Genomic DNA, 27,804 nt, shown 5'->3' on the forward strand with positions numbered 1-27,804 from the left:
GCTGTTTTCACATGCACTGTTAAGACACTGTTAGAATACAGTTGCCGACTACAGACGCTGCACTAGAAAAGTAAACAAAATGGAAAACAACCAAATTACGGATCCTGCACCCGACAGTTTTCTGCGTCTCAAAATTCGTGAATATGCCCAGAAACAACGCCACAATCTGCGCGATCAGGCCACAGATGCCTTTCGTTTTGGCCTGGGTCAGATTAAGCAGGAAATAACCGAATTGGATAACTTGAAAACAAAAGATGTCCAAGGATTGGCGGCTAGAATCAAGCGACGCAAGCATGCCACCTCCGAGGATATGTATCGTTTGAGTCATGCCTTTTGCAAGGTAATGAAAATATCGATTGTTTTGCTGCCATTCCAGGAGCTAGCCAAGTGTTGGTTAAAGAGCTAACTGGTAAGTAATATAACAAAAGATAAAAGTAAAATTTATTAATCTTAACTTAATATCTCTATAGGGCCTCATTTGGAGCGACAAATGGAGGCGGCCGATTGCTTTTGCAACTATTCTCTAGGCGAGCCTCATGTGGCCGAGAAGATATCAACAATGGCTGGAAGCTATTTGGTGACTTATTTGGATAGCAACGAGCTGCGTCTAAAACGTAGTTGTCTTTGGACATTGACCAACTTAATAGCCACTTGTCCAAAAGCTGGGAAAACATTATCCCAAATGCAATTGATACCAAAACTTTGGAAACTTTATGTCTCCGAAAATGATGAACTCCACAATGATGCAGAGATCTGTTTAAATCTTTTGGCTACCACTATAGATGGAATCAGTCCAGAAGATCGTTATTTTCTTAACGAGCATATGATGGAAAAGGATCCGTCACATTTTCATGGAGAATATTTCATGTTTCTTCTTTACCAATGGGAAATCGAATGTAAAACGCAAAAACAGGCCGAATACTTAATAGATTTCTTCATTAACCAAAAGGAAATGAATAATAATTGGAGTATTCGATATGGAATACGTGTACTAGCCAATTTGTTTTACAAACAGTCTGAACTACTACAGAATTTTTCAAATTTCGAACAATTTGCAAACAAATTAAATCAATTATTTGCAAAATGCGATCAGGAACTCAATTTCGAATTGCTTAGAATGCTGCGAAACTTGATGGAATTAAACCCTTGTAATAATAATTTATGGTTGAATGCACTTAAAGTGTATGGTTAAGCTGAGATAATTTTGGTGATTACAATAAAAAGGTTTCACCACGAAACCTAAACAGACTGCCAGTTATACAACGTAAACTTCATTTGTAAATAGTGAAAGTCTCTGAAAGAGACTAAATGCTATTTAACAAAAGGAACTAGAGCAATCGCTTCACTTAAGAAATGTATTAAATAATTAAGAGTAATTTAAAAACCCTTATTAACAGTTAAACTCCCAAAATATTTAGTCTTTGATTCGTCGAAGTTTATTGAGTCGTTTAAAATACTTTTTTTGAATAAAACTTAAAAAAAGTAAAATACTTATATCATTTATGTCAGGAAAATAAAATCCAAAAATAAATAAATTAACTATACTAAATTAACATAAAAAGTGATTATTAAAAAAATTAAAAGTGTATATAACAAATCTCTCTTTGGAGAATTGTTTGTTGGAAACTGTCACAGAACAAAATCTTTTTGAACTTATTGATATAGTATACACAAAAATATATAACTTATTTCTAAAGTTTTTCATTATTTGGCTTTGCTTACTAACTTTTTTCGTTAAGATTTGAGTTGATGTTGAAGAATAATGTATTGAACATTAACTAAAAAGAATTCTTTGACTTGATGAGTTTGATCATATGTTTTACTTAAGTCTAAATGTCGTCCTCGAATAGGGCAATTATGCGACGCCTCTGAGCCTCGTCATCTGCTGAAGAGGTTATCTCTGGAGTTTGTCCAGTATTGTGATGAGAAATATTGTGGATTTCCAACTCGGAAACCGAATCAAAGGATAAATTGCACTGTCCACAGCGGGCGGTAAAAACTAAACCGGCATTTACCGGGGTTGTAGATGTTTTGGGCACATTGGCTCGTTGCAGCTTCTCCAGAAATGTGGCACGTTCCTCATCTGCTGGCTGTGATGGTTTAATGCCACGTATGGGTATGGGTTTTGGCAACCTTTGTGGAATATCTGTATTGGCAGCTGCTTGCGAATTTCGGCTCTCTGATCGGGCAATTGCATATAGAACATTATTCTCCATGGTAATGGGTGTAGTGAGGCCACTATTATAACTAGGTTCAAATGGTTGTGGTGGCTGTTCCAACTCCAAATTTAAGTCCAATTCCAGTTCAGTCTCTTGGGATTTTCCTCGGCCATTGGAGACCTTCACTTGATTTAGTTTCTCCGACAACATAGTGTCGATGGAATGTTCTTCTAGCCAGGAGCATATTTTACGCAAAGCGAATATCATTCGTCGAATGAATTCATGGGGTGAGACCATTTTATGTCGCCTTATATCTAGAAGTTTGGTCATCTCCGTCACAAAAACAACAAACTGATATTCAACGCAATTGTCCAAATGTTTTTGATACGATTCCTCGAACATAAAACGTTTCGAGCAGACTGGACACTTACGCTCTTTCCACATGGGTTGTGGTATATGAACCTTAATGTCTCTTAATTGTGCCGACTCGGCCATCGGATCATCTTCTTCAAAATTTGTTTCCCTATAGTTATAACAATTTTTATGCTGTCTCAGTAGAGGATTCTCATTGTCCTCACTTGACGAGCTCACTGCCGCATAATCCTCTTCATCCTCGGCAGTGCCATTGCCACTACTTGTTGTAGGCATTAGATCGAGATCACTTATTCCCATATCCGCAACTTGGTTCTGTTTGCGGCTTGTCTGACGAGTCTTGTTAAATAATACATTCAGATACTGAACACGCTGATCGCCACCATTTGACTGGCAGAGTTGGTTAATTAACTGCTTATCCTCTACTTTATCCGGTAGCGAATTATTCAGCAGAATATTAGAGACCGGACGCTGTTCCACATAGCTAAGATCTTCTGCAGTATAAAGGGCAGTCTCTTTACTATTGCTATTGCTAGGGTTGCTTGTATTAATGTTTTTCTTTTGATGATAGAGATCTGCTAATTTAAGGCTTATTGCATTATTTATACTTTGTTCCCGGAATGTCACCGCATGTTTTAAATATGATATACATGGAGCGCATATATACCGCGGTAGAGAATCATCTGGCAGTACCTGCAAATTATATTAATTAAACATATTTTCAAATTTGAACTCTTTGCTCTTACTTTAAGTCCAGTTGTCTCCTCTAGCAATAGGTTGATTGGTTTTTGCCAGTTTAAAAATTCATTTGTCGTGCTGTGTAAATATGTAGGTATCTTAGCAAATATCTCGTAGTCCGCAGGGCTGCTGCAAATGCGGCATATTGTGCCCCACGTCGTCATTTTTAATTTTATAACTTAATTCTAGTATTGCCGAAAAGTAAAGTAAATACTAACAAAAAAAAACAAAGGCCAACAACCCGAGCGGGGGTTAACAGCGTTATTCATTGTTACCGAATGCGCATAACAGCACTTCTTGTGAGCCAACTGGTGGGAGCGTGAGTTTCAAACTAGTGTTGTGAAATGCTTTCAAAAAATATTATTTCTGCACTATTGAAAATAGTTTTGGGTTATATGTTATATGTTTTATTACACTTAATAGTTTAAATTCTATTCGGTTGCGAATTCTTATAATAGTAATAGGTTGTTTTATTTTGCAAAAAGCCCCATTTTTGAAACAAAACCCAAAACTGTATAAAATGTACATCTGCATAATGACTTCATCAAACATACAGAAGTTACTCTTCAATTTAAATCTGTAAGTTCCATTACGATTCTTTGCAAAGTCCACCGTTACCTCCCACTCCATAAAAAGTTCCACGCATGGAAAATTTTACTAAAAAATTCTGCCTAATGGCAACCCTGGCCAATAGTTTTGGGTTCTAATAGCGCAAACATTTTGCGGTAGCCCATATTTTCTCAGAGCGTGTAACCGAACGGTTGTGTTTGGATACTGATACAGAGTAACAGAGAGAGCAAGTGAGAGCGGACTTTAAAGGAGGTAAACCAACAAGTCTCAGTGCCCAAGATAACGGAATTACGTGTAGGTCAAGGCTGTCAATGACGGAGAAGGGGAAATGTAAGGCATTTCCTGGTGAGTGGGTGGCAGGCACGTCATTGAGCCAATGACACAAGAGATAGGAGAGACGAAAAAATAATGTTAAAAGAGAGACGCGAAGAGCGGGAAGCTGCCGGCATGAGTCGTATTTGCAATAACAAGAAATTATTGTTTATAGTTATTTGTTTTACAGGCCAGACGATAGATAGGCTCAAACGAGACGCTTACATAATACATTTGGCAAATACTCCATCAAGTGAAGAAAATGGCCCAAAAAGTCCTAAGAAATGTCACCCACTGTATCTTTGATATGGATGGCCTGTTGCTGGGTGAGTAGTGGGCGAAACTGTTCAAAAGTATCTTCCTCTGTCTGTTTGTTTAAACCCTTCCCTTAAAAACTCAGACACCGAACGTCTATACACGGAGGCCACACAAATGATACTTGATCCGTATGGCAAGCAATATACCTTTGCTGTTAAAGAACAAATTATGGGTCTACAGACTAGGCCATTGGCCGAATTCCTTGTTAAGGAGTACGATTTACCCATAACTTGGGAAGAATATGCCGCCAAGCAGAAGGAGAATGCCCAATTGTTGATGAGGAACGCCGGATTGATGCCAGGTATTAATGCAACCTTTTCCCATTTCTCTATTCCGCTTATTTGGCAGATACTGAAAAGATCTACGAGGATGTGACAAGGCAAATAGCGGCCAGTTTTGGTCGGACTTATACAGTGGCCACCAGATTTCGTGTTATGGGAACTACCGATCAGCGTTCGGCCGATATTGCCATAGCAGAATGCAAGCTACCGTTGACACGGGATCAATTCCTGCAGCGCTATAAACGAATGTGCGGTGAACGCATGCACAATGTTCCCCTGCTGGAAGGTTAGAAACCATGTGTTACTCAGGCATGCAACCAAAAAGTGGCGGATCAACCAATGAGATTGTAGACAATTCAAAATTTTATATCCAAAAACCATTTACGTGAAGTTTACGCTCTAGGATCCGCCGCTGGTTATCAGTACGCATGAGCCATTAGATCAGGATCAAGAACAATAGTAACATTACTCAACCATACAAAATCCTATATATATACTTACATATTGTTGGTTCTTAGACTAATCAAAGCATTTTGTCTTTTAATTTTAGGTGCCGAGCGTCTTTTACGTCATTTGCATGCCCAAAAGATTCCTTTCTGTTTAGCCACCAGTTCGAGTGCTGATATGTTTGAACTGAAAACCACTCTACATCGCGAATTGTTTGACCTTTTTAATCATCGCGTGTGCGGCTCTAGTGATGCAGAGGTGAAAAATGGAAAACCTGCTCCAGATATCTTTCTAGTTGCTGCTCAGCGTTTTACAGATATTCCCAAACCGGAAAGTTGTCTTGTTTTTGAGGATTCCCCCAATGGCGTTACTGCGGGAATTAGTGCTGGCATGCAAGTTGTTATGGTCCCGGATTCACGTTTATCCAAAGAACGTTGTGCCCATGCCACACAGGTGTTGGCCTCTTTGGAGGATTTCAAGCCCGAACAATTCGGCTTGCCGCCATTTAGTAATTAATTTCTTGAGATGCATATTACAGAATTCATATTATGTACCTTATTAGCATAAAGATAGAAAGATGTATTTGTATATGTGTATGCCTGTATATGTTATATATACAAAATCTTATCCGAAGAAAATTAAATGCTTAGATGGATTCTTATTATTCGGAAGCTAACTTTTTTCTTCTAATTTATTTTTATTTGCATCTCAAATGAATAATTTATATGTTGATCTACTTGCCAACTGCTTCAACTTGTTTGTGTATATCGGGCGCAGCTTGATTTGTTAGAGAAATGGATATTTCCTTGCCTTTAGCTGAAGTATATGGAGACTGTAAATAAATGGTGAGAGACAATTTTATTTTTCTGTGTCTTACCATATCGGGCATATAGTCTAGGTTGCACTCCATTGCATTCGCGCACCAAAATTGCTAGATTGGGATTATCCTTTTTTAAATTCGGATAGAACTTTTGCACATATTCCCTAAAAATGTATTGATTTTATATCAAAATTATGTAATGAACATTTTCGGCAATATACATACCTGGCTCCCTTTGAGGCTTCGCCGGCCGGATCGAGTATGATGCGAAGCTCCTTTAACTTTGGTGTAAATTTGACTAACTGAGCCAAGGTGACACGCATGTTGTTTAAATCTTTTGATAATAATTCAAATTTGAGTTCCAAAAAATGTCCGCGTTAGCAGAACAGCTGTTGTAGAGATGGCCAAGTGATTTTTTTTATCAAGAATCAGTCACGTCAACTTATCGTCAATGTTAAACTCGACTTATCGCCACTTTTTTGTTAACCAACTGTTAACCTTTCCACCTAATAAATTTTCGACTTATTAGCACTTCTGAATTAATTGAAGCTTAATTTTCCTAAGAATAGTTGGGTTTGGGTGTTTTCAACATTGCATATTGAGCCCAGCTCGAAATAATTGAATGCTAGATTATCCGATAATTTTTCATTTATATCCCCGCCAGAATTGAATTCAAATCGTTAAACTAGTTTTTGACAAAATTGCTTTAGTGCTTTTTTTTTCGTATACTGCAGCAATTTGCATAAATTATATTAGATAAATTTAAATCCAAGCGCCAAGTCAAACATGACCGCTTTACTTGTGGCGACACCATGCATGCACTGTAGCGCCACCTAAGTTGCTTTGAAGCACTGTTAACTATTAACAGTTTCGAATATTAGCTGATAGCTTAACAGTTGCGCATCACTGACGAAATCATTTCAATAAAACGTAAAAATAAAGAAAATTTAAATAATAGGAAATAATAATAAAAATGTAAATAAGCTTGCTTTTATCTGATACCTAATACCTAACTAATTCTTGGTAATCATTATTACTTTGCCTATGACTTACCTTGAAGTTGCAAAATGTAATTTTTGATTTCGTAAGTCTGGTTTGCAAATTTGTTAAATGGAAATAACAAAATTTTATTATTGGTTTTTATTTTCAGTCTAACCGAATATAAAAAATGGGAGTTGACAACAAAGAGGAGGCCCGTATGGCATGATATCATGTGAAAGAGGCGTTGCAGGAGGCTTAACCATGGGCGATGATAGTGAGCTGATATGGCAGGAAATCGGTATAAACAATCAACATGTCTGTGAGTCAGGCGGCGAGGGTCGCTATCAGTTAATATGCGACAAAGCCTGGCTACAGGCCTTGGAAAAGCAGCGAAAGTTAACACCATTCCCCATCTGGTCACAGTTGGATCGGCGGGCCCATCCTACGGGACAGCTTGATCATCCATGGACAAGGATCTTGGTGCAAACTTATCGGAAACAAGTTCAGCGCAAGGTCTATCCACTGCCAAGATGTTCGGTAGCTAATGGAGCAGTATCAGTAGAATCTATATCGGATTTACCATTGTCTTACTCCCAAGCTGTGGCCTTTGTGGCAAACACGAATTTTAGACAGCTGTGGGAACAGGCATACGAACAGTACAAGGGAGCCCACGTGAAGTTATGCCGAGGCACTGGAAGCAGCAATACGTCAACGAAAATCAGTCAATCTGGCGGATTGCAACCCCAGCAACTGCAGCCACATGATGTGGTCCTTAAAGAACTGATTCAAAGGATTTATCATTGCCCTGTTTTGCGTGTAGCCGGACTGGGCGGAGGAGGAGATGTTTCCTCCATTCAAGAAATAACTAGTGACTGCCATGCCAATATCATGCCCGCTCTGGTGGCTATTGAATCGTCTACACATTTCACTGTTTTTTTCTATCCTCCCGCCATGGTGTGTAGTCTATATGACTGCATTACCTATAGCCCCGCTCTGCTGGGCAAGAGCTATAACAAGACATTATTTCTGATCTATCAGATTTTACAATTGTCCAAGCACTTGCAAGGTCAAGGTTTCTTTTTGGGAGACCTCCGATTGCAGCATATTGTGTTGAGGGAAAATCTCTGGCTGCAAGTGCTACCATGCCTGGAAGCGAATCTTTTAGAAGATGAGCATGACGGTGGAGCGGACTTGGATTTGTCACCTCTATCACCTTTAGACACGCCAGTGTCCACTGGACCTGGAGAGAAATTACTTCCCTTCTCTAGCCCTTCTATGTTCGATCTAAAATTGGCCTACGATCCAGCCCAGTTTAATCTACGTGAATATACGGAAATGTGGTGCAATGGCCAATTGACCAATTTCGATTATCTAACCATATTGAACAATGCGTGTGGTCGGAGTTTAACCAATGCCTCCCATCATCACATCATGCCCTGGGTCACTGACTTTGCCGGACGCAATGGCTCTAATTGGAGGGATTTGACGAGAAGCAAATATAGGCTCAATAAGGGCGATGTACACTTGGATCTAATGTATAATCAGGCAAACAGCCATCAAAATGGACTCGAACAGCCAGGATCGGAGCAAGTTCCGCATCATGTCTCAGATTTTCTCTCCGAGATCACGTATTTTGTGTACATGGCAAGGCGGACACCTCAGGCGATTCTCTGTGCCCATGTGAGACCTATTTGGGTGCCAGCCGAGTATCCAGTGTCGATACAAAGACTACAAGAATGGACACCAGATGAATGTATACCCGAATTCTATTCCGATCCCATGATCTTTAAGAGCATCCATGAAGATTTGCCTGATTTGGAATTACCTAGTTGGGCCACTTGCCCAGAGGATTTTATTGTTAAACATCGTGAAGCCTTGGAGTCGCAATATGTAAGTGAGCGTCTCAATCATTGGATCGATTTGAATTTTGGGTAAGTTTTTCCTTAAACTTACATTGCAAGGACGGAAATGTCTAATATAATTTTCATTGCAGTTACAAATTGAGTGGAAAGCCGGCTGTGAAATCGAAAAATGTATGCCTTAGCCTGGTCGATCAGCATCGTAATCTTAGCCAGCGTGGTATTGTTCAACTATTCAGTCAAGCTCATCCGCCGCGCCGTTATGCCTCGCCCTGGTTTAATAAGACAGCACCACGACTCAGTCAGTTGTATGGCAAGGCCACAAAGCGTTTGGCCAAAAGCACTGAAAATCTACATGTCGATCAGCCGAATACATCGAATTCCAGTTCACCACGCATGTCACTGCGTCCACCATATGGTGATAATAGCGATGGCTTGCATTCTGGATCCAATTTCTATAGCATGACCAATTTCATTGAGCTACCAGATCATTATAATCCCGCCCTGCTTCTGCAGAATCTTGAATCTCTCGAATCGTTCTATGCCAAAACATTTCCTCAACAAAAACCCTCTGCCAATCCGGAAGAGAAAATGATAAGCAGTGATTTGTTATTCGAACAGAACTCCGCAGAACATTCGTTTACTAATCAACTATTTGCTGGAGAATCTGGTGGTGACTTGGCTATGCCAACAAAGAAAAGCAAAAATTTCTTGAAGGAGCAAAAGAAAAATTGCCTGCAAGAGTTACTCAGTCAGATGAGAGAGCGAGAACTGCAGGTTTTGGGCTGTTTAATTGTGGAAATGTTTGCCATGTCACGTCTACGTCCTCTGTTAATGGGCAATGGTCCCACAGCCAGTTTTGAGTCTCGTCTAGCAGCCTGCCGATCAGTGGCTCAATTGCAGCGTCAAGAATTGCCCAAGCCAGTGCGTCATGTCGTGCGCATACTACTCCAACTGGATGCAAAAGATGGCATTGATCATGGCTTACCACATCCCTGCAGCCCTAGGCAATTGGTGGAGCCAATGTTTGCCAATTTTCTTGTTCCATTCCCCTCCCATTATATAGCTGTTTATGCTTTGGTGAAATCTCTGCATTCCTTTGAACTGAATGCCACTCTGCTAGAGCTGCACACCCACTTCAGTTGCGAAGGCGGACGAGAATGTTCCCGATACACGGAAATCGATCGTCAGCGGGTTCTCTTCGATCGGAAAATTGCCGAATGCAAGGTAATGTCATGCTGTGCCTATGTTAGAAGATTGCTGGGGCCTATAGTTTTTGCCTATGAGCAATTTACGCCAGTAGAACTTATTTTACCACACATCATTGATCTGCTGCGGGATGAGCGTACTTCAATTCTAACCGCCTGGAATCTATTTGATCCCGTTGCCCAGTCTTTGGGCATTACGCAAACCCAACAGCATTTGCTTCAACCTCTTCTTAAGCTATACGATGTGGAGGGATCAAATCCGACTGACGATTGCCCTAACAATAGCAATGGAGGCTTGGGACACTTGCGGTTCTCCTCTTCCAGTTCGTTTAAGTCACGCAAATCTGTGAAACTATATCATCATAGCTTCCTATTACGCTTGATTGTACGTTTTGGCTTAAGATGTTTCCTTCAACATTTCATTCCACCACTAATTGAAGCGGTCGGTGGTTACAAGGAACCCGAACAGGGCAATGGCTATCATTATCATAGTGGTGGAAGTAGAAGAACCAGCAAGAATCTTAACTTTGCCGCCGTCGAGGAGGAAACGGAACAAGAGATTCCCACTAATCAAGAAATGAAGCCAGATATTGAGGAAGTATTTACTTTCGAAGAGGATCAAGATAGAATATCAAATCAAGAGACGAAGTCCATTGATTCCTTTGACATGCGTCAGCCTACTACAAGTGCGGCAGAGGAGGCACGCGAATCGGAAGACGATGACAAATTGGTCATAAATGATATTATCTATGGATCAAAAATCTCACTAGAAAGACTTTCCCTCAAGAGTGTGGATACCCAAACACCGCCACAAAATTTGGGTCCACGCTCACCCACCATTGAGATTCCATCGATTGCGGCCGGTGGCATACGACGTAGTTTTCAGTTGAGCGCCATCGATTGTGACATTGGATCGCGAAAAAGTGTAGATAGCTTCGAACTAATCAGTCAAGCAGTGCAGCAGGAACAACAAGAACAGGAACAGCAATCCCAGGCTACCCAAAACGAAGCCTGTGATTCCCTCCAGGCTTCGGTAATCTCAAGAATGTCGGAGGCCAACGCTTTGCAGAATAATCGCATAAGCGAAATGAGTGCCGAAAGTTTAGTCTGGCTATCGCATCGTTTGGGACCAGTTCTTACCTCTCGTTACATTACACGAAATCTCCTAAAGCTACTGTCCCTTTGCTATGTGGGGCAGGAGAATCTATTACCTGAAGTTGAGGACAATGGAGGCTCATCCTCTGCCTCGTCCTCCTCGCCGGATGCTGGCAATTTGAATTACTTTAGCATATCAAACGCTCGAGTAGTAGGAGATCGCAGTGCGGCTCGTGTCCTGGAATGTCTAATGTCTATAGCGGGTAGGTACAAAAATAATAGAAAGAGTAGATATTACTTTGATTCCTCAACTGATAATTTACATTTCCTTTCAGCACTTTATGGAGAAACTTTTCTGCTCTTCCAGTACTTTCCCCACATAAGTGAACTGATTGCATTATGCTCGAAGCGAATCACTGGAAGTTTAGAGGGAGCCATCATTAGCTCCCTTCAATTGCTTAAGTTTATGGTGCCGTGTCTAACTGATGTCACCATAATGGAGCATTTGCAGCATATTATCCTTGATTCTATACTGTTGCCTATTTTACGTCTGCTGAGCTCAACAAATCTTCTTATGCCCAGCGGTTATTTGGGACGTTCTTTGTTGGCACGCAAATTTCTGGATGCAATCTATGCATTAAGTGTGCGCCTGGGTTCGGATATGTCAAGGGAGCATCTTTGTCAGTCTCTGCTTTGTCCATTCTTTTTGATATTCAACAAAGCATTCGGTCTGCCCAACGATTTCAGCTATAATTTGGCCAATTTGAGTCTTTCAAGTGGCCAGCAAGAGCGGGCTCTGGAGGAGTTGAGGGATGTGTTTGGTCCGGAACTAGCTCATACATCGTATTTGGCATTTCTTCGCTTTCTGGGCGAAGCTATAATGCAAAGAACATTGACCAATTTGGAGTTCATCTTGACACTCTGCCATGAACATGAGCAACCAGGACCCAATAAGAACAATCAAGTGACAAATATTATACCGGGACAAGGAGAAGATGTTATGGATGCATCTTGCGAACTGGCTGCCAATAGTTTTGGAACTCAAATTGTTGGCAATCGTCTGCAAGTGTCCAGTAGCAGCATGGAACTGCTCGATATGGTGGCCTATAAACTCGATCAATTGCCCAGTTCCAGACATCTGAAGGGCAATTGGTTGGCCTACTGGCGGCATGAGACGACGCGCAGTGAGAAGGATAATCAAACTCTGAATCTTAAGCAGATACGTTTGCAATCCTTTGTCGGCCACACCAATTCTGTGCGAGCTATATACGCGTTGGACAACGAGAACAGTTTTATTTCCGCTTCAAAGGACAAAACTGTCAAGCTGTGGTCTCTGCGAAGCGAAGGAGATGGAAGGAAGACAAGCACATGTCAATTTACCTATACCTGCCACAAGAAGTCCATCCATTCATTAAGTTTCCTTGATTCGTTGCGCTACGTGGTGTCTTGTGATTCTGGTGTGCATATCTGGGATCCGTTTATTGGTCGACCCTTGAACATACTGGATGCACCGAAATTCAGCGCAGTTACCGTAGTGAAATGTCTGCCCTCGCACTCGCCTCTGATTGTAGCAGGCACGGCGGAATCGACCGTGAAGGTTATTGATTCACGATCCATGCAGTATGTAAATGAATGGCGAGTTTATAATTCAGCTCTTCCCAATGCCACAATACGCTGTCTGGCTGTTGCTCCCTCTGGAAATTGGCTGGCAGCTGGTCTATCTACAGGCGGCATAGTCCAGCTGGACACTCGTACCGGCACCGTGCTAAACTCTTGGCGTCCCATGGAGTGTGATCTCCTGCAATTGACTGCGCCCAGTGACCAGTTATTGGTCAGCTCGGCTCTTGATCACAGTCTGGCCGTCTGGCATGCTCTCGATGGTATTATGCATTATCAACTCAAGTGAGTTACTCTGAATTAAAGTTCTTTGCAAAAATAATTTTCATATTATTTAATTCCTACAGGCCTCCACCTGAACCGGCACATTTCTTGCAAAGCGTAGGCTCTTCTTTGGTCTATGCCACAACAGGAAATCGTGTGGGTGTCTATGCCGATGTGGCCAATTCGCATGCCCTGAACTCGGTTACCAAACTGAGATCGGAAACATTTCGCGGTGTGCTTACCTCTCTAGCTGTCTTGCCCCTGAATCGAGCCTTTCTGGCTGGCAATGAAAGTGGCAATATAGCTCTGATTTGCTAAATATACAATAATACCTACATATATAGTATATTATGATTTTGTATTATAGTTACAAATATCTGTATTTATATTCAATGGCACCAAATATTATTTTAATTGCAACTAACGAAATTATTTTATGTATTCCACAAGCTGGCAGCTTATCTAGACATTATATTATATAAATATATTTATATATATACATATATACCCAAAAGGCATTCCAACTGCATATTTATATACCTAATAGTTTAGTAAAAAAATTTATTTACACAATAGATACACTTACAATTAGTTTAAGTGGGCAAGAGGTAAAAATATTTATATAAATAAACGTTCATGTATTCGATATTTACTAGTTACATTTGTTTTTAATCTCAGAATATTTGAACAAATTTTCAATGTAACCATTTTTTGCATCCAAACCTGTTGTAAAAGGTGTACAATGGATCCTTCAAGATGTTTGAAAGATCCAACAATGTGCCTACCTTACAGTAAGTGATTCGCCTAGGCTATCAGGAGCAATTTGAAAGTTACGAAATAAACAATATTGAAAATATAGTCTATCTCTTATATGGTAAGTTTCTAAATAACAAATTTTTTTAAACGTTTAATGAATGGATTCAGAAGGCACAGCTTCCTTATAGTTTAGTATGCCATCTCGAGGGCAATAAATAAAAACACAAAATCTTTGAATTTTTTTTTAAGATTCCCAATAATCTTCAATCTTCTTCGGATATTATCTACGGAGGAATACATCCTTATGAGGTTTCTAGCAATTGAAAATGCTATTTCAATTACAACAAAAAAATTCAAATTTATACATATTTAATAGGATTGACTATTTATATGCTCAAATGCTCTTCCCGGTTATATCCTTTCTCATTTCCTTCAACCATCTGCAAATTAACTACCAACCGCAGTCTTCAATGTCTCACGAATGGACCCTAAAAACAGCAGAGTGAAACCAGTTTATGGGATATGATCGGCAAGCAAACAACAATCAGGGAGCTCAGAGATAAAAGCAAGATTTCTGTTGTGCCCAATCTGCGGTTGTTGTATTTGCCTGATTTCCTCTTCCACGTTGCCTTGAGCTCGAGCAATGAACTTGGGACTTGGGCATTGCATCCAAGTTAATCATCAGAAGCCAACAATTTGCGATCTCAAGCATGCGAGTGTGCCAATAAGTGTGTGTGTATGTGAGTGTGTGATTGTATGGAGGATGTATACTATATGGACGAGCACGGGTTGCATTTATTTTTGGGCGATGCCTCAACCAACAAGTGGAGACAGAGACCGCGACAGGGAACTTCTCTTTATGGCAAGTTTTTTTTTGCATTTTTTTCTGTTTTTTTTTTGTTTTTGTCGTTGCACTCTGCCAGCTGGAGTCAGTTCGGACGACGTATGCGTAAGACAATGATTCTGGGCGCTTGTTACAATGAGGATTTAGAGAGGACAATAGTGCGTCTAACTTTCATTGGAGAGCACCCACCGCCACCCAATATTAGTTTGCATCACGACGAAGGAGATACTACCGAGCGGTGGGGCAGATGTGTTTAACTTTTTCACCTTGAATTTAAGGAGTCGACATTGTTGACGTCATCAGCATCATCATCATCGTCGTGGGGATAGTGCGTACAGTGAGTGAATTTACAATGGGAAGCCCTTTTTGGAGTTATTGAAATCGAAAATAGTGGTGCTGCTTGCAGTCTTGAACCACAGGAAATTAAGAAATGATACGAAATGTACAGTGCTGTATTAAGGCTGCTTTTAGTTAGAGTTAGCACATGAATTGAAATCAGTCGGAATTGATTTTGATTTAAAAATGTCTCTTTTTTTGAATTTTTAAGTTAGTTTTTGCCGTTTTAGTCATCCTATATTCTCCTCAACTTCTTACCGATTTTAAAAAGTTATAGAAACCTTAAGTTAATCGCACCCGGCACTGGAAATGTCAGTGCTAAAGTTGGGATTGACCAGATCTTATTCCAGAAAATATTTAGTTTACATTTTTTAGTTTATGAATTGAAATTAATTGAAATCATTTTTTAAGCAAATTTTAAATATTTGGTTTGACTTTTATCTGAGAAATTTGAATAAGTGACTTTTATTGTCACTTATTTAGGTTTACATACAATGAGAGCGACAGCAAGCAGAGCAGCACCAGCATTGCCAGAGCCAATAACCTCGGGGATGACTGCAAAATGTTACCAACATACAACCGAAATTTTTCAATAGGGGCCCAGGAAATGCAAATGGTCGACTTAGAGGGTGTCGGTGTAGATCTGTTTGTCAGTTCGACTCTTTCACTCGCTCTCTCGTTTTTTGTATGTCTGTCTGCCACCATTGCACCACCACACACCACAGGTGGTTGGTTAGTACAAAATGTTACCATACAGTCGAAATGGTAAATTAGGCGGCCAGGAAATGCAGAAGCATGCACTGGATGGATGAGAGAGTGAGTGCGATGAGAGCAAGAAGTCCAAGTCCATATTTATAAATTCATGACAGTTTTATGCCATCAATTTTTATAACTCACACCCAAAGCGGCTGGGGGCGGCGAGTCAATAAATTCTCAGCGGCCGCATACGTATTTTATAGTCGCGCATTGCAGATCTGACATAATAAATAAGAGGCGCCCAGAACGTGTAGCTGCTGTACTCACTGTTACCACGAAACTAAGCAAAACTCTCTTGTTGCCTTGTTGAAAATTTTGTTTGCGTAATTAACAAGCTGTGGTGGGCGTTGCTGGCATTCTATAAAATCGAATTTTTAACGTTCAAATGTGAACAGAGTCACAGAAATTGCAGGCCGCCAATTTTTGTGGGTGCCTTTCCATGTAGCCCAAAGTATTCGCGTTGCCTGCCTCTTGCCGTCTGTTATTGATTTTCGTCATGTTAAATGTTGTGTTGTTGCTTGCTGTTGCTGCTAGTTAACAGGCGCCCACCCCATGAATTAACATTATTAGGATTGCCAAAATCATAGCAAGACGATTAATGGGCGAGATCTTCTCACTCTATTTCCCCATAAAAAAAGAACCCTAACAAGAGAAAAGAAAGCCATAGCCAATATGTGCGAGTGCAAGCAAGATGGAGAGCCCATTTGGTATGCCCTGTTGCCAAATGGCATCGACAGCAGTAACAAAAATTTAGTTACTTAGTTGCTGATTGGCAAATGTAAAGATTAAAAGTTGGCCCTTTGAGTGTTAGCTTGAAACTCTGTTAGCTTTTTGGGTGTAAACATTAAGTGATGTTTGGCCATTTAAATACATTTAAAACCTACCACCCATTTGGCCACTGGGTTGCCGTCGCCCAAATACAAAGTGCAAGCAGGACAACAATAGAGCACATTTAAAAGCCTCTTCTCCATGCCAATGTGGTGGTGGGGTAGGCAATTTAAAATCGTATGGATTTCATTCCGAGAAACGCAACGACCATAATAGCCCATCGGCTGGCTGGCAAAGGCTGTGCGCCTGTTCGCAAACGATTAAATTCAGTTTAATCATCCACTAAACAGCTACGAGATACCGTTTCGTTCGTTATTATTATTATTACATGCAACAAGTCTCCACTCACACTCACAAATTGTGACTCACAATGCCTGGGCACACATACAAAAGAGGGGCTGAGGATTGCTTTGAATACTTTACGTCGCTTCTCTTCTCACGCACAAACGTCTCGTGTTCAGTGGGTAAATTGGATTATCGCTCCCACATTTTTTGTCATCAATGAAATGAATGCAACAATCTCTGTTGCTCATTATCATCATCATCTCTCTAATCCCATACCGTAGTCGTAGGAGTTGGTATATTCATCTCACTCGCACCTGTTGCGGACGCTTCTAACAACATTTCTATTGAGTTTCCATTGAAAATCTAATCGTCGCTTTGTGGCTGGCATGCTGCTAAATCTCATGCAGACCTAGTAAAAATGTTTGTTGTTTCTTAAAGAGCAAGAAGAAGCCCCAGCCATGTCGTCGTCTATTCATTCGTCAGCCCTTCCCAACCTACCCACCTTCCAACACCCAACACATCGGTTTGCAGCAATGTTGCTGGGCACTGCTTCTCCTTCCATTTTTACTTTTTTAAACGGTGCGCTGGTGTGTGAAGAGAGGAGCACTTGGATCTCTCAGCCAATCAGGCTTTCAACTTTTTCGTAGAAATGTTGTAAAACGCTGCTAGCAATTCTGTTCGCCTGCTACCGTGTGGAACATTCGCTGAATTGAACGCTGCTTTTGGTTAAAATTTTGGTTGGATTTGGACGGATGTGCAAGCAACAAAGAAGCCGCAACTTTTCAACACAACTCAACTCAATGGTATTTGTTGGAACGCACCGAGGGAACCGCCACACAGCGAAATTGTATGATTCGTTCGAGTGTACATTTCCTTCGAACTTTGAATTGGCCGTTATATTCAAAATGTCGTCTAAGCTATTTCAAAGCCCCCTTCTGGGAGTCATGTTTAAACAAATTTGGTTTATACCAATGGTTTGTTTCCCTTTTATACAGCATCGAATTATTGCTTGAACAATTATGATTTTAATAGAATTGATAAATTCTTTCAGTCTATTACTCCACATAATACGATAAAGACTTCCTCTTTCCATTAAAGACGGTAATCTTTTTGAAAACCAGAAGAATTTAAAGTTTTTATTTAATATTTTATCTTGTCCTATAAGATAAATTCAGCATTGTCGAACAAAACTAAAATATGTCACTTGACGAAAAACAATAAAGAAAAAACACCAAAAGTACTCTCTTGACTAATCTAATCAAAGATATTTCAAGCCTTTAAATTCAAATAGAAATTTTTACATATTCATGCAAACGATTTATCGATCCAAAGAATACTACAGATGACAAATACATATTAAAATGGCATGTCTACATATAATCTGATGCGTTTGGAAAAATATTTATATTATTCACTCACACTCTTGAAATTTTTTAACGTATGTACATATGTATATGGCCAATATAACATCCCGACATCAGTTTAAGATTCAGGAATTTACTATCCTCTTTGCCATTCTTTTTACATAATAATATATTTAAACCTTTTGTTATAAGTATTCATCATCTGATGAGATACAAATTATCATCAAAAACATGGAAGAATGATTTAATATAATTCATGTAGTTAACTATTGGAGTAACAATCAATCATTTTTATATCTTTAAAAGTCTTATAAACCTTTAAGCATACATATATGTAGTAAATGCCTTGTTAATATAAACAGAAGTTCCTTTTTCAATGCCAACTTTTTTTGGGTTTATTTTTTTGTTGAACTTTTTCTAGTTCATTGCAATAATTAATATTTATAATTGATATCTTACAATTAGTCAAAGATTCGCCGCGTTAGTTTTGCACACTCATTGCCAGAGTATCACCGCTCACACTGGCAACACTCTCCGCCCCCGCAGTGGAAGCACTTCCAGTTAAATGTTTCTCTCGGATTCCCAACCATGGCAAACGACGTTCTAGTTCTAAACGATATTTTGGATGACTGGTGGCATACACCCAGGGATCCAGACACGAAACCGATTTGCAGGCCAAGCACGGCAACATGGAGATAAAGGGCGTGATCATTTGCTGTTCGCCAAAGCAACCAATCAACGCCACAACCGAATAGGGTGTCCAAGCACACACAAACAACATATAGATGATAAGAGCCGCCTTGGCAATACGCAGCTCTACACTCATATTGTCATTACTGGCATTGGCCGAGAGGGATTTAACATTCATTTTCTTTGCCTGTTCGGCCAACATGCGTTCATGAGTCCGTACGTGGGTGAAGAGTTTATAATATGAAACAAGAATCATTACCATTGGTATGGCATAGGACCACACAAATATGGTGCGAACAAAAAGCCGATTATCATCCGTATTGGTGAGGTAATCAAACGAACAAGTGGTCAAGTAGCCCTCTTCAAAACGAAAGAATGCATTTATATAAAAATCAAATAAAATGATTGTACATATGCAATTGCTTACCAGGCTGATAACGTCCCCATATTTGAAAGAATGGCAATACCGAGAAGGGTGTGGCCCATAGCCAGGTAAATATGATACACAAAAGAATTTGTCCATAACTCAAACGTCCATCGATTGGATTCGAAATGGTCTTGTAACGATCAAAGGCTATAAAAGCATTTGTAATTGATGCTCCCATGCCAGAGATGCCGCCGTTTAAGGCGTAGATATCACAGCCCAAATCACCACCCACTATATAGCCAACAGATGCGTTTAGCAAATAGTGTGGCATGTTCGTGCACATGAAGAGATCAAAAATGGCTAAATTAAGTATAAGCAAATTTGATGGAGTACGCAGGGACTTGGATCTACATATGAGGAGTAAACCATTCATTATAAATTTATTGATGGACTTGTAAAAAGGACAACTTACGTTGAGAATATCCATAGCACTAGACCATTTCCAAATAGGCTAAGAACCATAAGGACTATGTAGCCTATATAGAAACCAGCTTGATAGTAAATGGGAGCCTGCCGAAATCCCCGCCAATGAGCATGCACCATATGCTGATACTCTGCCGGATATGCATGTCCCATGGGCAGAACAGGTCCATCCGCAGAGCTATCGTTAAGATAGCTTACATATGGCTGCTCTCCGTTTAGATACATTGGTGGTGTTGTTGCTTGATGCTAGACTACAAAACAAAACTACAACTATTTGTTTTTGGAGCCAAACATCCTGTCCATTTCGTTTAACGTATCACCTTTGGCTGACTTAATGACGAGCAGGTCAAGACGTTTTTATAGCTGCACAAAGAATTTAATTAGGGAGGATTATAAGGTGGGGGCACATACTTTTTTGGGGATTAGCTTGCCCTAATCCGGATCACCCAGGTATCTTAGACATTCTTGGGCGACGTCTTGACCGTCCAACGGTTACGTCAAAATTCAAATTCCAACGTCTTTGCCGCGCTGCTAGCACTCTCGCTCGGTCTCTCTCACTCACTCGTCTAAATCGTAAATTGTAGCAGAAAATACGAACGAACTTTTGTGCGAAATATGACACTAAGTAACAGGAGTTCATAGTCGTTCAGGCGGTAATTTCGTCATTCGCCTCGAGCAGCAGCAGCAGCAACCACCAACACAAACATTTCTCATCTCTTCCGCGGGTCTTTTGACAGACTGCTTCGACCTGTTTCTTTCGAACGCAAAAATGCTCACCGGCGACCAGCAATGGCGGCAACGCCCTTACTATAGACAGTGACAACGCTATAGTCTCGCTCGTAGGCCATCTCACTCGAATTGTTCATTGTGCTAGATTTTTTGTGCGCCTGGTTTGTTCGGCGCTCTCATTTCACAATGACCCACCTTCACGACTGACAGCGACGGCAAAAAACGCGTCGCATCTTCTTCGCTTCACGCGATTTCTCTCAATTGTTGTCACTTTGGCGTTGTTGTTGTTTGGGATATTGTTGTTCTTCTTATTGTTATTGCTGTTGCTTGACTTCTGTTTGTACAACAAACATATTCACGGTGTTTTAATATATCAACAACAAAAAACAAAAACAGCAACATTTTCATTAGGCGGCCAGAAAATATTGTACATATCGACAAGACGCGACAAAACACAACACAACACAAGAACATGGTTAAACAAACAACAAAAGCAACAACAATAACACGTTCGCTTTTGTTTGCCTCATGTTTGTGTTTGTGACTCACAGCGGCTACGTACATATGTATGTATGTATGTATTTTTGTAAGGGTACGGTATATGCCAGTCTTACTTGTTGACTGGAAGCAGAACTAAATACACCCTACTCACATTTGGTAGGGAAACATTATTTGGATGGATACAAGTTACCAAAGGAAAAGGCTATAAATTATATTTACATATGTAAGTACATATGTACATATATGTATGTATTATATATTTTTTCCTCCATGTTGTTGTTTTACTTTTCAATTTTAAAAAATTTTAGTTTGATAGAAATATGTCGATTCATGCGTGAAACCATGTACTTCATTGTTTTGAATGTACGGAACTGCCAGAACTTGTCTGATGATAGCAACGACGGGGGTGGCGGACAAAGATGGGGTTCGTTCTCGTTTTCATTTGCCTTGTAGTTAACCTTCGGGCTGAGTTTACATACCCTGTGCTGGTTCATTGTGTTGTGGGTTTTATCAATTTTAGAGTTGAATGTGTAAATTGTGTTAAATTAGCGGCTATAATTCCGCATTTTTAGTTATTAGATTAAAATTATCAACACATCTAGTATGTACGTACATAATTGAATATGGATGGACTCTAAAGCATAATAAAAACATTTAATAAAATTATTACTCACATAATTCATCTATGTATAGTCTGTAGGTTACAGTCATCAAATCGATTAGAATTAGTTAATTATAACTCTGCGGTTTTATCAAAGGAAATAAAATGTATATTTATCTATACAGGGTAACTTTCAGTCGTAGTTCTAAATTAATGTTCGTTATATTTCTGTTTGCCTTGACCTGCAAATTTCGGGGACGTTCTCATTGCCAAGTGAAGGACGCACCTTGAAACTCAAGGATTTTGTACGAATTGCGAAATTTTGCAAACATTTTCGGCAAACAGTAGGTCAAACACCAAAATTCGCAAATGTTTAAATGGCATTGAAAGGCTGTCGAAGACATTCGTACATACAAATACACACATACATATGTATGTACATACAAACATAACTACAAGCAAGCTCAAGCGAGTGTACCCCCCATCTCCTCCGTCCATACATGGTTTTTTTTGTTTGTTTTTTGGATTTCTTTTCGTGTTCAATGTCGTTATGTGAGGGAGGGTAGGGGGGATGCCAACTGAAACGCATTTCGGCTGCCAGAAACACCAGCTAAACATTTTTGGGCGCCTCATAGCACAGGTTGTGATTTGAGCTTTTTTGGAAGCTAAGGTTAAGGTTATTCGTTAATTGCAATCGATAACTAACCATAGTCAACCCGGCGAAAATGCAGACGTTGTGTGTGTGTGTGTGAGTGAGTGAGTGAGTAAGTGAGTGAGTGACTGTGTGTGGGAGTTGATGATTGGCTGCGGGGTTTTTTCTCTACCGTTTCATGAGTCGACGCCTTGCATGTCCGTCCCGTTCTTAATTGTGCGGTCAGTCGGGACCAAAATCTCGTTTCTGGAACAGGCGCACACAAATAAGCAACAAGTGGATTGGTGTCAAAATCATCATTATCATCGTCATCAGGCAGCGTGCGGCGCAAATCAAAATCGTTTTGTTTGATGTTCATCCTCCCAGCGTCCCCGCGCCCTTGTAATATTCCATGTATATTTCGTTTGCTTGGGGCGTGGCCAGGCTGGCAGTATTGACCCAAGAGCTTGGCCTGAGAACACTTGGCAAGCAGCCAAAACGACCGGGCATTAAGTAATACAGTGCGTCGACATCGTTTTAAGCTTTTAACTAAAGTCGCTGGTGGTGGTTTTTCCTTTAGGGTTGGTGGAGTAATCAACGTTTTCTCACTTTCCGTGATTGGTGCAGTCAAAAAAATTCTTTACGCTTTTACTTGCCAACCAAAAATAGTACAAGCATTTTATAAAATGCTCATTTTTCCAGCATAGAATATGAGCGAAATTTCAAATTATATTTCCACTGCTTGCGCCTGGTAATTTGTAGTAGCACAATTTCATTTTTTTCCAAGCAGTAGGGTTGTTTATAACAAAAGAAAGCCAAGGCAAACATCAAAAACTGACCATACACTGCAAAAGCAGAACCATCTACTCTTTTGGAGCAGCGCCAACAGCATGAAAGAAAGAGATAGCCGGCAAGACAGAGAGAACTGGTTTCCCCGACATCTGCTTCTTTTATCTAAAAACACACATATGTACATACATACATATGTACATACATACACTAGATCAGACGTGAATAGTTTGTTGTTGGTATCTACTTACTACGAGTGTTTGTGGTTTTTTTTTTTTATCATTTTGGCCCCCCTTTTTGATGATGATTTCGGTTTTCTGCATTCTGCTGTTTGCCTGTTAGGATGCATGTGGGAAAACGTTGAACGCCCACAATAATAGATGGATTTTTTTCCTTGCCTGCTGTTTTAGTTTTATTTCATGCATATAAAAACCACATACACATAGTTGATAGTTAGTGGTTATCAATTGCTGCGACCCCAGCAATAATTTGAACAATAAGCAAAATGACGGGCACAAAACAAAATGTCTGGCCTGAAAGTGAGGCCAAAGGCATAGAGACTTCCGCCTAGCATTAATCGAAATGTGACGCCATATTGCAATAGTTTTCGTTCGTTGTCTAGCCATCTTTTTTTTCTCTTCTATGTCTGTCTGTATGTATGAATGTACATATGTACATATGTATATTGCAAATGTATGTATGTACATACATACATATGTAAGTATGTTTGGGTGTTGTTTGAGAGGTCGCCGGTTTTCTGTTGGCCTGTGAATATGAGCAAACAAAATGACTGCTCAAATTTGCGCAAAATGTTCGTGGTCTTATGCATTAGAAACTAAAAACTCAAGCAAACATTACATACTTTTGTATGTACATATGTACATACATACATATGTACATGTTGCAAATCAGACAAGATTGCCCGAGAGAGTGATCGCCTTTGGGGGCGTGTGTGTTGCTTACAATTTGTTAGCAATTTCAAGGTTGATTGGTTGGCAAATATCGACAGCCTTTGCCCATTATTAAATATTGCTTTATTCACATTTTGCAGTTTAATTTAAATGAAATTCTCAACTGTTAGCTAGTGTAAGTTTGTACATCCATACATACATACATACGTATAAATATATGTACATGTATGTATGTATGTTTCAATTTGCCGTTTGTTGCTCACTGTAAGAATTTCGCTGCTCAATTCTCACACAGTCATACATTTAACGCACACACTGACAACGACCAGTCACATGGCAAACCCCTGCCACTGTGTTACTATTGCCATCTCATTCTTGCCTATATAGCCTTCACTTATAGTCATCGCATGCATTCGCTTCTCCACCACTGTTGAAATTTTTACTCAATGTCGTTGCGCTGACATTTCTGTTCGCCTGGTGAAAAAGAGGGAATTCACTTTTGGCGGGGTCTCGTTTTTCCTGGTTTGTCCAATCGGCTTGTGGGCGCTGGCTTGGTTTCGAATTGCCGCTCCGCCCGTTGCACTGTGGGCTAAATGTTATTTTATTGGCCCATTGTGTGTTAGCTCTACCCTTGAACAAAAAGCGACAAAGAAAAGAGAGAGAGAGAGCGAAAGTGTAAGCGAAAGATACAAGAAGTTGGAAGAAATTTTTATGATGGTTAACATTTTATGAGAATGATGTCGGTATTAAATAATTTTTTTCAAAAAAGATTCATCCTATTATGAAGGGTCTAGTTAAATTCGGTTGGCCTATTAAAATAAAAAATAAAAGGTGTCAAGTAAGGCATCCCTTTTTCATTAATTCGAACTTTAATGTAAAAATACATATAACTATGGAAATGATTTCGGTTAACAATTCGTTTGCAATCGCCCACGGTGCGGTGTCGCAACAACAATTTGCTGATAAGGCGGTCGATGATAACAGAGGGCGTTCTGCTGTTTTGGGCTGGAGAGAATGCTCCCCCCTGACTGGTTGGCGACAATACAGATACAGTAGAAGCGGCGGCAGAGGCAACGGTAGTTCTGTGCCCTCGTGTTTGTATTCGTGTTCCTCCCCCGGTCTGGGCTTTTGCCACTTTTAGGGGGAGGTAATGGTAGTTAGTAATTTGCTTTAAATGCAACAACGGCCCAGCAAATTAATTTGCACGGTAGGCGTGGTTGTAGGCCAACGCCCACACGTGCTGCAAAACGTTGTTGTTGTTGTGGTTCTTGTTTTTGATGTTGGCTGTTCTTTCATTTGGCTTCGTATAGAAAATCTTGCAAACCGGCCGCCGCCTGTATCAGGCCGTTTAACGAGTGCGACGAACCAACACACAGAACAAAAACAATCGAATTGAATCGAAAAATTGACTCAAAAGTTGGGGAAAGAAATTACCCCAGCACCACACACGCGCTCGGCAGGTGTGGACCCCGTGTGTGGTGGCGGACTTTTTCAGACACGTTCGTTTTCGGTTCGGTTTTGACCAGGCAATCAGAAATTTCAGTTAGTTCCGACTTGGACTGGCTCTTTTCAAAAGCATATCAGTCTGTCTCTTTTGTTTGATTGTGCATCGCACATACAGTGGCGCCAATGTGTGTAGAATCTGTGTGAATTGGTGAATGTATTTACATATTTGCAGAAACAATATTGAATATCTGAAATTGTACAAATTTATCAATTTATGTAAATAGCGCTGATGTCAAATAACCGTTGACTTTAATTTAATTTCAGTTCCAATATATTTTCTTTGTAAGTTAAAAATTTGCAAATTTTCCTCCTATTTTGAGGTAGCCACTACTATTAGTATGGTTATATTAAAAGTAACTATTTTTTGGTATTTTTGGAGCTGTCATCATCGGTTGGATTTCGAAACCTAAGCCATGAATATTGAATAATATATGAATATACCATTGAATATTTTGTTGATTCTAAAAATGTATGCTTTGAAAGATAAAAACATATTTTTGTTTTCTCGATAGACGGACCATCGATTGTTTAGCAGCCCTAGTGGTATGGTCACACTAAAGCCTTTTTTTTTGTTTTATTTTTTTGGGATTTTTGAGCGACCCAACAAGTGGTCTGATACTAACAGGTAACAAGTGAAAGCAGACGGAATATCGCGCGATTGTGATTAGTTAATCATTGGCGTTTTATTAGTCTAGGTGGAGGTGAAAGTTCACGTTCGCATTAAAGATGTCAGCCAAAACAGCGAAGACGACGACGACGGCGAAACCGAAGGCCAAGGAACCATCCGCTTTTATTAAACTTTACCTGATTGCTTACAATGCTGTTCAAGTGGGCGGCTGGAGCTATATCCTGTATCAGCTGATCAATTACTATATACTGCAGGGAGCTGAATTCCGTGCCCAGATTACACTGTGGGACTACACACGAGTGGCGGTTATTATCTTCCAGAATGCTGCGTTTGTGGAAATCCTAAATGCCGCCTTTGGCCTGGTCAAATCAAATCCTGTGGTCACCACCTTCCAAGTGTTCAGTCGAATGATGGTTGTGGTGGGCGTAGTGATGGCCACACCAACAGGCAAAGTGTCACCTGGGCTGCCTATTGCTCTCTTCGCCTGGGCAATTACCGAAATTATTCGTTATGGTTACTATGCCTTGAACATTGTGAAAGTTGTCCCTCACTTTGTGGTATTTCTGCGTTACACTACCTTCATTGCCCTGTATCCTATCGGCGTTACTGGCGAGCTTCTGTGCTTCTGGTGGGCCCAGAACTATGCCAAGGAGCACAGTGTCTGGAGCGTGGAGATGCCGAACAAATGGAATGCCACCTTCTCCTATTTCACCCTCCTGTGGATTGTAATGTTGGGATACATTCCCATCTTCCCGCAGCTCTATTTGCATATGTTTGCTCAACGTCGCAAGATTCTGGGAGGATCATCGGCAGCTGCTGCTCCTGCATCGCAAAAGAAAAAGGCCCACTGAACTTTGTTCATCGGCCAACTACAACAATGGCGATTGCTTAAAATTTGCATTTATTTAAACTTTTGCACTTTGAATATTTGTTGCATCATACGGCATTCGCTTTTTGTTGATTTCGCTTCGATGTTTTCGGTGGGGTCTCGTCTGTCTTTCCTCACCTCTTACACAATACACATTCGATTTCCAAGTTTAAGCTAAGTTAGCGTTTAAGGGGTATTTTGTGTACAAATATAAATTTAACCCATCAGCGGGAATTGTGACTAAATAAAAGAGAAGAGATTAAGCGAGCGCATTTTCTGTCGATTTACAATTAAGTTATTTGAACAAAATGAATAATTTGTTAACAGTGTTTAAGAATGAAGCAAGTAAGTCGACTCGTCGACTCGGGTATACCATACACCAGGTGAAACAAATTTTTTTAAATTTCGAAAACCAAATGTACATATGTATGTCTATTAAATTGTTTTTACATGTTTCATAGTATGTGCTATCTCGCTCACTCTACGATCACACGAGCACTCTAGCGCCGCTACTAGCCAACGGCCAATTCTGGCCTTGTGGACCGCGTAGTAAAATACGTTCATACGCATATTTTGCATGTTTCTAGTCCGATTTCAATAAAATTTGGTAGTTTTGTAGAAATAGATAAGATTAATTAGTCTGCCGAATTTGAATGCGATAGTCAAAAAACTACAGGATAAAATCGGTTTTTTCTTAATTATGGAGGCGGAAGTGGGCGTGGCAAAATATGAAAATATATATACTCTGCGCGAATACTAAGCCAGTATACATACTAAATTTGGTGACTTTAGCTTTGTTTGTTTTTGATAAAATCAGTTTTGTTTGATTTGCGGGGGCGGAAGTGGGCGTGGCAAAATTTTTAAATAGCCAGTTTCTGCGCGTCTATTAA

The 27,804-nt window shown here is 40.1% G+C and overlaps 7 protein-coding genes across 13 annotated transcripts; 4 read left to right on the forward strand and 3 right to left on the reverse strand.

Moving 5' to 3' along the window:
- The first annotated feature begins 40 nt into the window (after positions 1 to 40).
- LOC137575470 (uncharacterized) lies at positions 41 to 1,549 on the forward strand. The gene is given in 3 exon segments (XM_068288053.1): positions 41 to 332; positions 335 to 409; positions 471 to 1,549. Coding segments are annotated over 3 exon segments (1,050 nt in total). The 5' UTR covers positions 41 to 79; the 3' UTR covers positions 1,193 to 1,549.
- A 96-nt stretch (positions 1,550 to 1,645) lies between these two features.
- LOC137575440 (uncharacterized) lies at positions 1,646 to 3,530 on the reverse strand. Its single transcript, XM_068288022.1, has 2 exons — positions 3,278 to 3,530; positions 1,646 to 3,224 (listed from the first exon to the last, which is right to left on the reverse strand). The coding sequence occupies exons 1-2, from the start codon at positions 3,431 to 3,433 to the stop codon at positions 1,830 to 1,832; spliced, it is 1,551 nt and encodes a 516-aa protein (XP_068144123.1). The 5' UTR covers positions 3,434 to 3,530; the 3' UTR covers positions 1,646 to 1,829.
- Positions 3,531 to 3,955: 425 nt separating this feature from the next.
- Positions 3,956 to 5,873, forward strand: Gs1l (GS1-like). 5 transcript variants are annotated; one of them, XM_068288082.1, is made up of 4 exons: positions 3,956 to 4,091; positions 4,342 to 4,477; positions 4,552 to 4,770; positions 5,301 to 5,873. In XM_068288082.1, the coding sequence occupies exons 2-4, from the start codon at positions 4,414 to 4,416 to the stop codon at positions 5,711 to 5,713; spliced, it is 696 nt and encodes a 231-aa protein (XP_068144183.1). In that variant the 5' UTR covers positions 3,956 to 4,091; positions 4,342 to 4,413; the 3' UTR covers positions 5,714 to 5,873. The 5 variants fall into 5 exon arrangements, with proteins under 5 accessions (XP_068144183.1, XP_068144173.1, XP_068144179.1 ...); XM_068288072.1 differs by having other exon boundaries at positions 3,970 to 4,091; positions 4,327 to 4,477; XM_068288078.1 differs by lacking the exon at positions 4,552 to 4,770 and adding an exon at positions 4,818 to 5,036 and having other exon boundaries at positions 3,970 to 4,091; positions 4,327 to 4,477.
- Positions 5,853 to 6,426, reverse strand: ND-B8 (NADH dehydrogenase (ubiquinone) B8 subunit). Its single transcript, XM_068288090.1, has 3 exons — positions 6,243 to 6,426; positions 6,075 to 6,181; positions 5,853 to 6,013 (listed from the first exon to the last, which is right to left on the reverse strand). The coding sequence occupies exons 1-3, from the start codon at positions 6,338 to 6,340 to the stop codon at positions 5,931 to 5,933; spliced, it is 288 nt and encodes a 95-aa protein (XP_068144191.1). The 5' UTR covers positions 6,341 to 6,426; the 3' UTR covers positions 5,853 to 5,930.
- A 467-nt stretch (positions 6,427 to 6,893) lies between these two features.
- Positions 6,894 to 13,695, forward strand: Wdr81 (WD repeat domain 81). 3 transcript variants are annotated; one of them, XM_068287899.1, is made up of 5 exons: positions 6,894 to 6,992; positions 7,168 to 8,929; positions 8,992 to 11,423; positions 11,496 to 13,062; positions 13,125 to 13,695. In XM_068287899.1, the coding sequence occupies exons 2-5, from the start codon at positions 7,221 to 7,223 to the stop codon at positions 13,357 to 13,359; spliced, it is 5,943 nt and encodes a 1,980-aa protein (XP_068144000.1). In that variant the 5' UTR covers positions 6,894 to 6,992; positions 7,168 to 7,220; the 3' UTR covers positions 13,360 to 13,695. The 3 variants fall into 3 exon arrangements, with proteins under 3 accessions (XP_068144000.1, XP_068143992.1, XP_068144009.1); XM_068287891.1 differs by having other exon boundaries at positions 6,934 to 7,101; XM_068287908.1 differs by having other exon boundaries at positions 6,943 to 7,086.
- A 4,880-nt stretch (positions 13,696 to 18,575) lies between these two features.
- On the reverse strand, positions 18,576 to 20,090 carry Rh5 (Rhodopsin 5). Its single transcript, XM_068288043.1, has 3 exons — positions 19,740 to 20,090; positions 19,328 to 19,674; positions 18,576 to 19,260 (listed from the first exon to the last, which is right to left on the reverse strand). The coding sequence occupies exons 1-3, from the start codon at positions 19,973 to 19,975 to the stop codon at positions 18,692 to 18,694; spliced, it is 1,152 nt and encodes a 383-aa protein (XP_068144144.1). The 5' UTR covers positions 19,976 to 20,090; the 3' UTR covers positions 18,576 to 18,691.
- Positions 20,091 to 25,963: 5,873 nt separating this feature from the next.
- Hacd1 (3-hydroxyacyl-CoA dehydratase 1) lies at positions 25,964 to 27,177 on the forward strand. Its single transcript, XM_068288061.1, has 2 exons — positions 25,964 to 26,043; positions 26,114 to 27,177. Exon 2 carries the CDS (start codon positions 26,145 to 26,147, stop codon positions 26,895 to 26,897), a length of 753 nt encoding a protein of 250 aa, XP_068144162.1. The 5' UTR covers positions 25,964 to 26,043; positions 26,114 to 26,144; the 3' UTR covers positions 26,898 to 27,177.
- The last annotated feature ends 627 nt before the right edge of the window (positions 27,178 to 27,804 follow it).

This window comes from Drosophila tropicalis, unplaced genomic scaffold, assembly GCF_018151085.1.
Source record: "Drosophila tropicalis isolate 14030-0801.00 unplaced genomic scaffold, ASM1815108v1 contig_1187, whole genome shotgun sequence".
NCBI lineage: Eukaryota > Metazoa > Arthropoda > Insecta > Diptera > Drosophilidae > Drosophila > Drosophila tropicalis.

Bases quoted from the DNA above. Each gene is read 5' to 3' on its own strand.
- LOC137575440 (XM_068288022.1), bottom strand. From the start codon at position 3,433: ATGACGACGTGGGGCACAATATGCCGCATTTGCAGCAGCCCTGCGGAC. The intron at 3,225-3,277 runs GTAAGAGCAAAG...TATAATTTGCAG, and splicing joins AGGAGACAACTGGACTTAAA to GTACTGCCAGATGATTCTCT.
- ND-B8 (XM_068288090.1), bottom strand. From the start codon at position 6,340: ATGCGTGTCACCTTGGCTCAGTTAGTCAAATTTACACCAAAGTTAAAG. The intron at 6,182-6,242 runs GTATGTATATTG...ATACATTTTTAG, and splicing joins GAAGCCTCAAAGGGAGCCAG to GGAATATGTGCAAAAGTTCT. The intron at 6,014-6,074 runs GTAAGACACAGA...CATATACTTCAG, and splicing joins TAGACTATATGCCCGATATG to CTAAAGGCAAGGAAATATCC.
- Hacd1 (XM_068288061.1), top strand. From the start codon at position 26,145: ATGTCAGCCAAAACAGCGAAGACGACGACGACGGCGAAACCGAAGGCC.
- Gs1l (XM_068288082.1), top strand. From the start codon at position 4,414: ATGGCCCAAAAAGTCCTAAGAAATGTCACCCACTGTATCTTTGATATG. The intron at 4,478-4,551 runs GTGAGTAGTGGG...TTAAAAACTCAG, and splicing joins TATGGATGGCCTGTTGCTGG to ACACCGAACGTCTATACACG. The intron at 4,771-5,300 runs GTATTAATGCAA...TTTTAATTTTAG, and splicing joins GAACGCCGGATTGATGCCAG to GTGCCGAGCGTCTTTTACGT.
- Rh5 (XM_068288043.1), bottom strand. From the start codon at position 19,975: ATGTATCTAAACGGAGAGCAGCCATATGTAAGCTATCTTAACGATAGC. The intron at 19,675-19,739 runs GTAAGTTGTCCT...CCTCATATGTAG, and splicing joins GTGCTATGGATATTCTCAAC to ATCCAAGTCCCTGCGTACTC. The intron at 19,261-19,327 runs GTAAGCAATTGC...TTCGTTTTGAAG, and splicing joins ATGGGGACGTTATCAGCCTG to AGGGCTACTTGACCACTTGT.
- Wdr81 (XM_068287899.1), top strand. From the start codon at position 7,221: ATGATATCATGTGAAAGAGGCGTTGCAGGAGGCTTAACCATGGGCGAT. The intron at 11,424-11,495 runs GTAGGTACAAAA...ATTTCCTTTCAG, and splicing joins ATGTCTAATGTCTATAGCGG to CACTTTATGGAGAAACTTTT. The intron at 13,063-13,124 runs GTGAGTTACTCT...TAATTCCTACAG, and splicing joins ATTATGCATTATCAACTCAA to GCCTCCACCTGAACCGGCAC.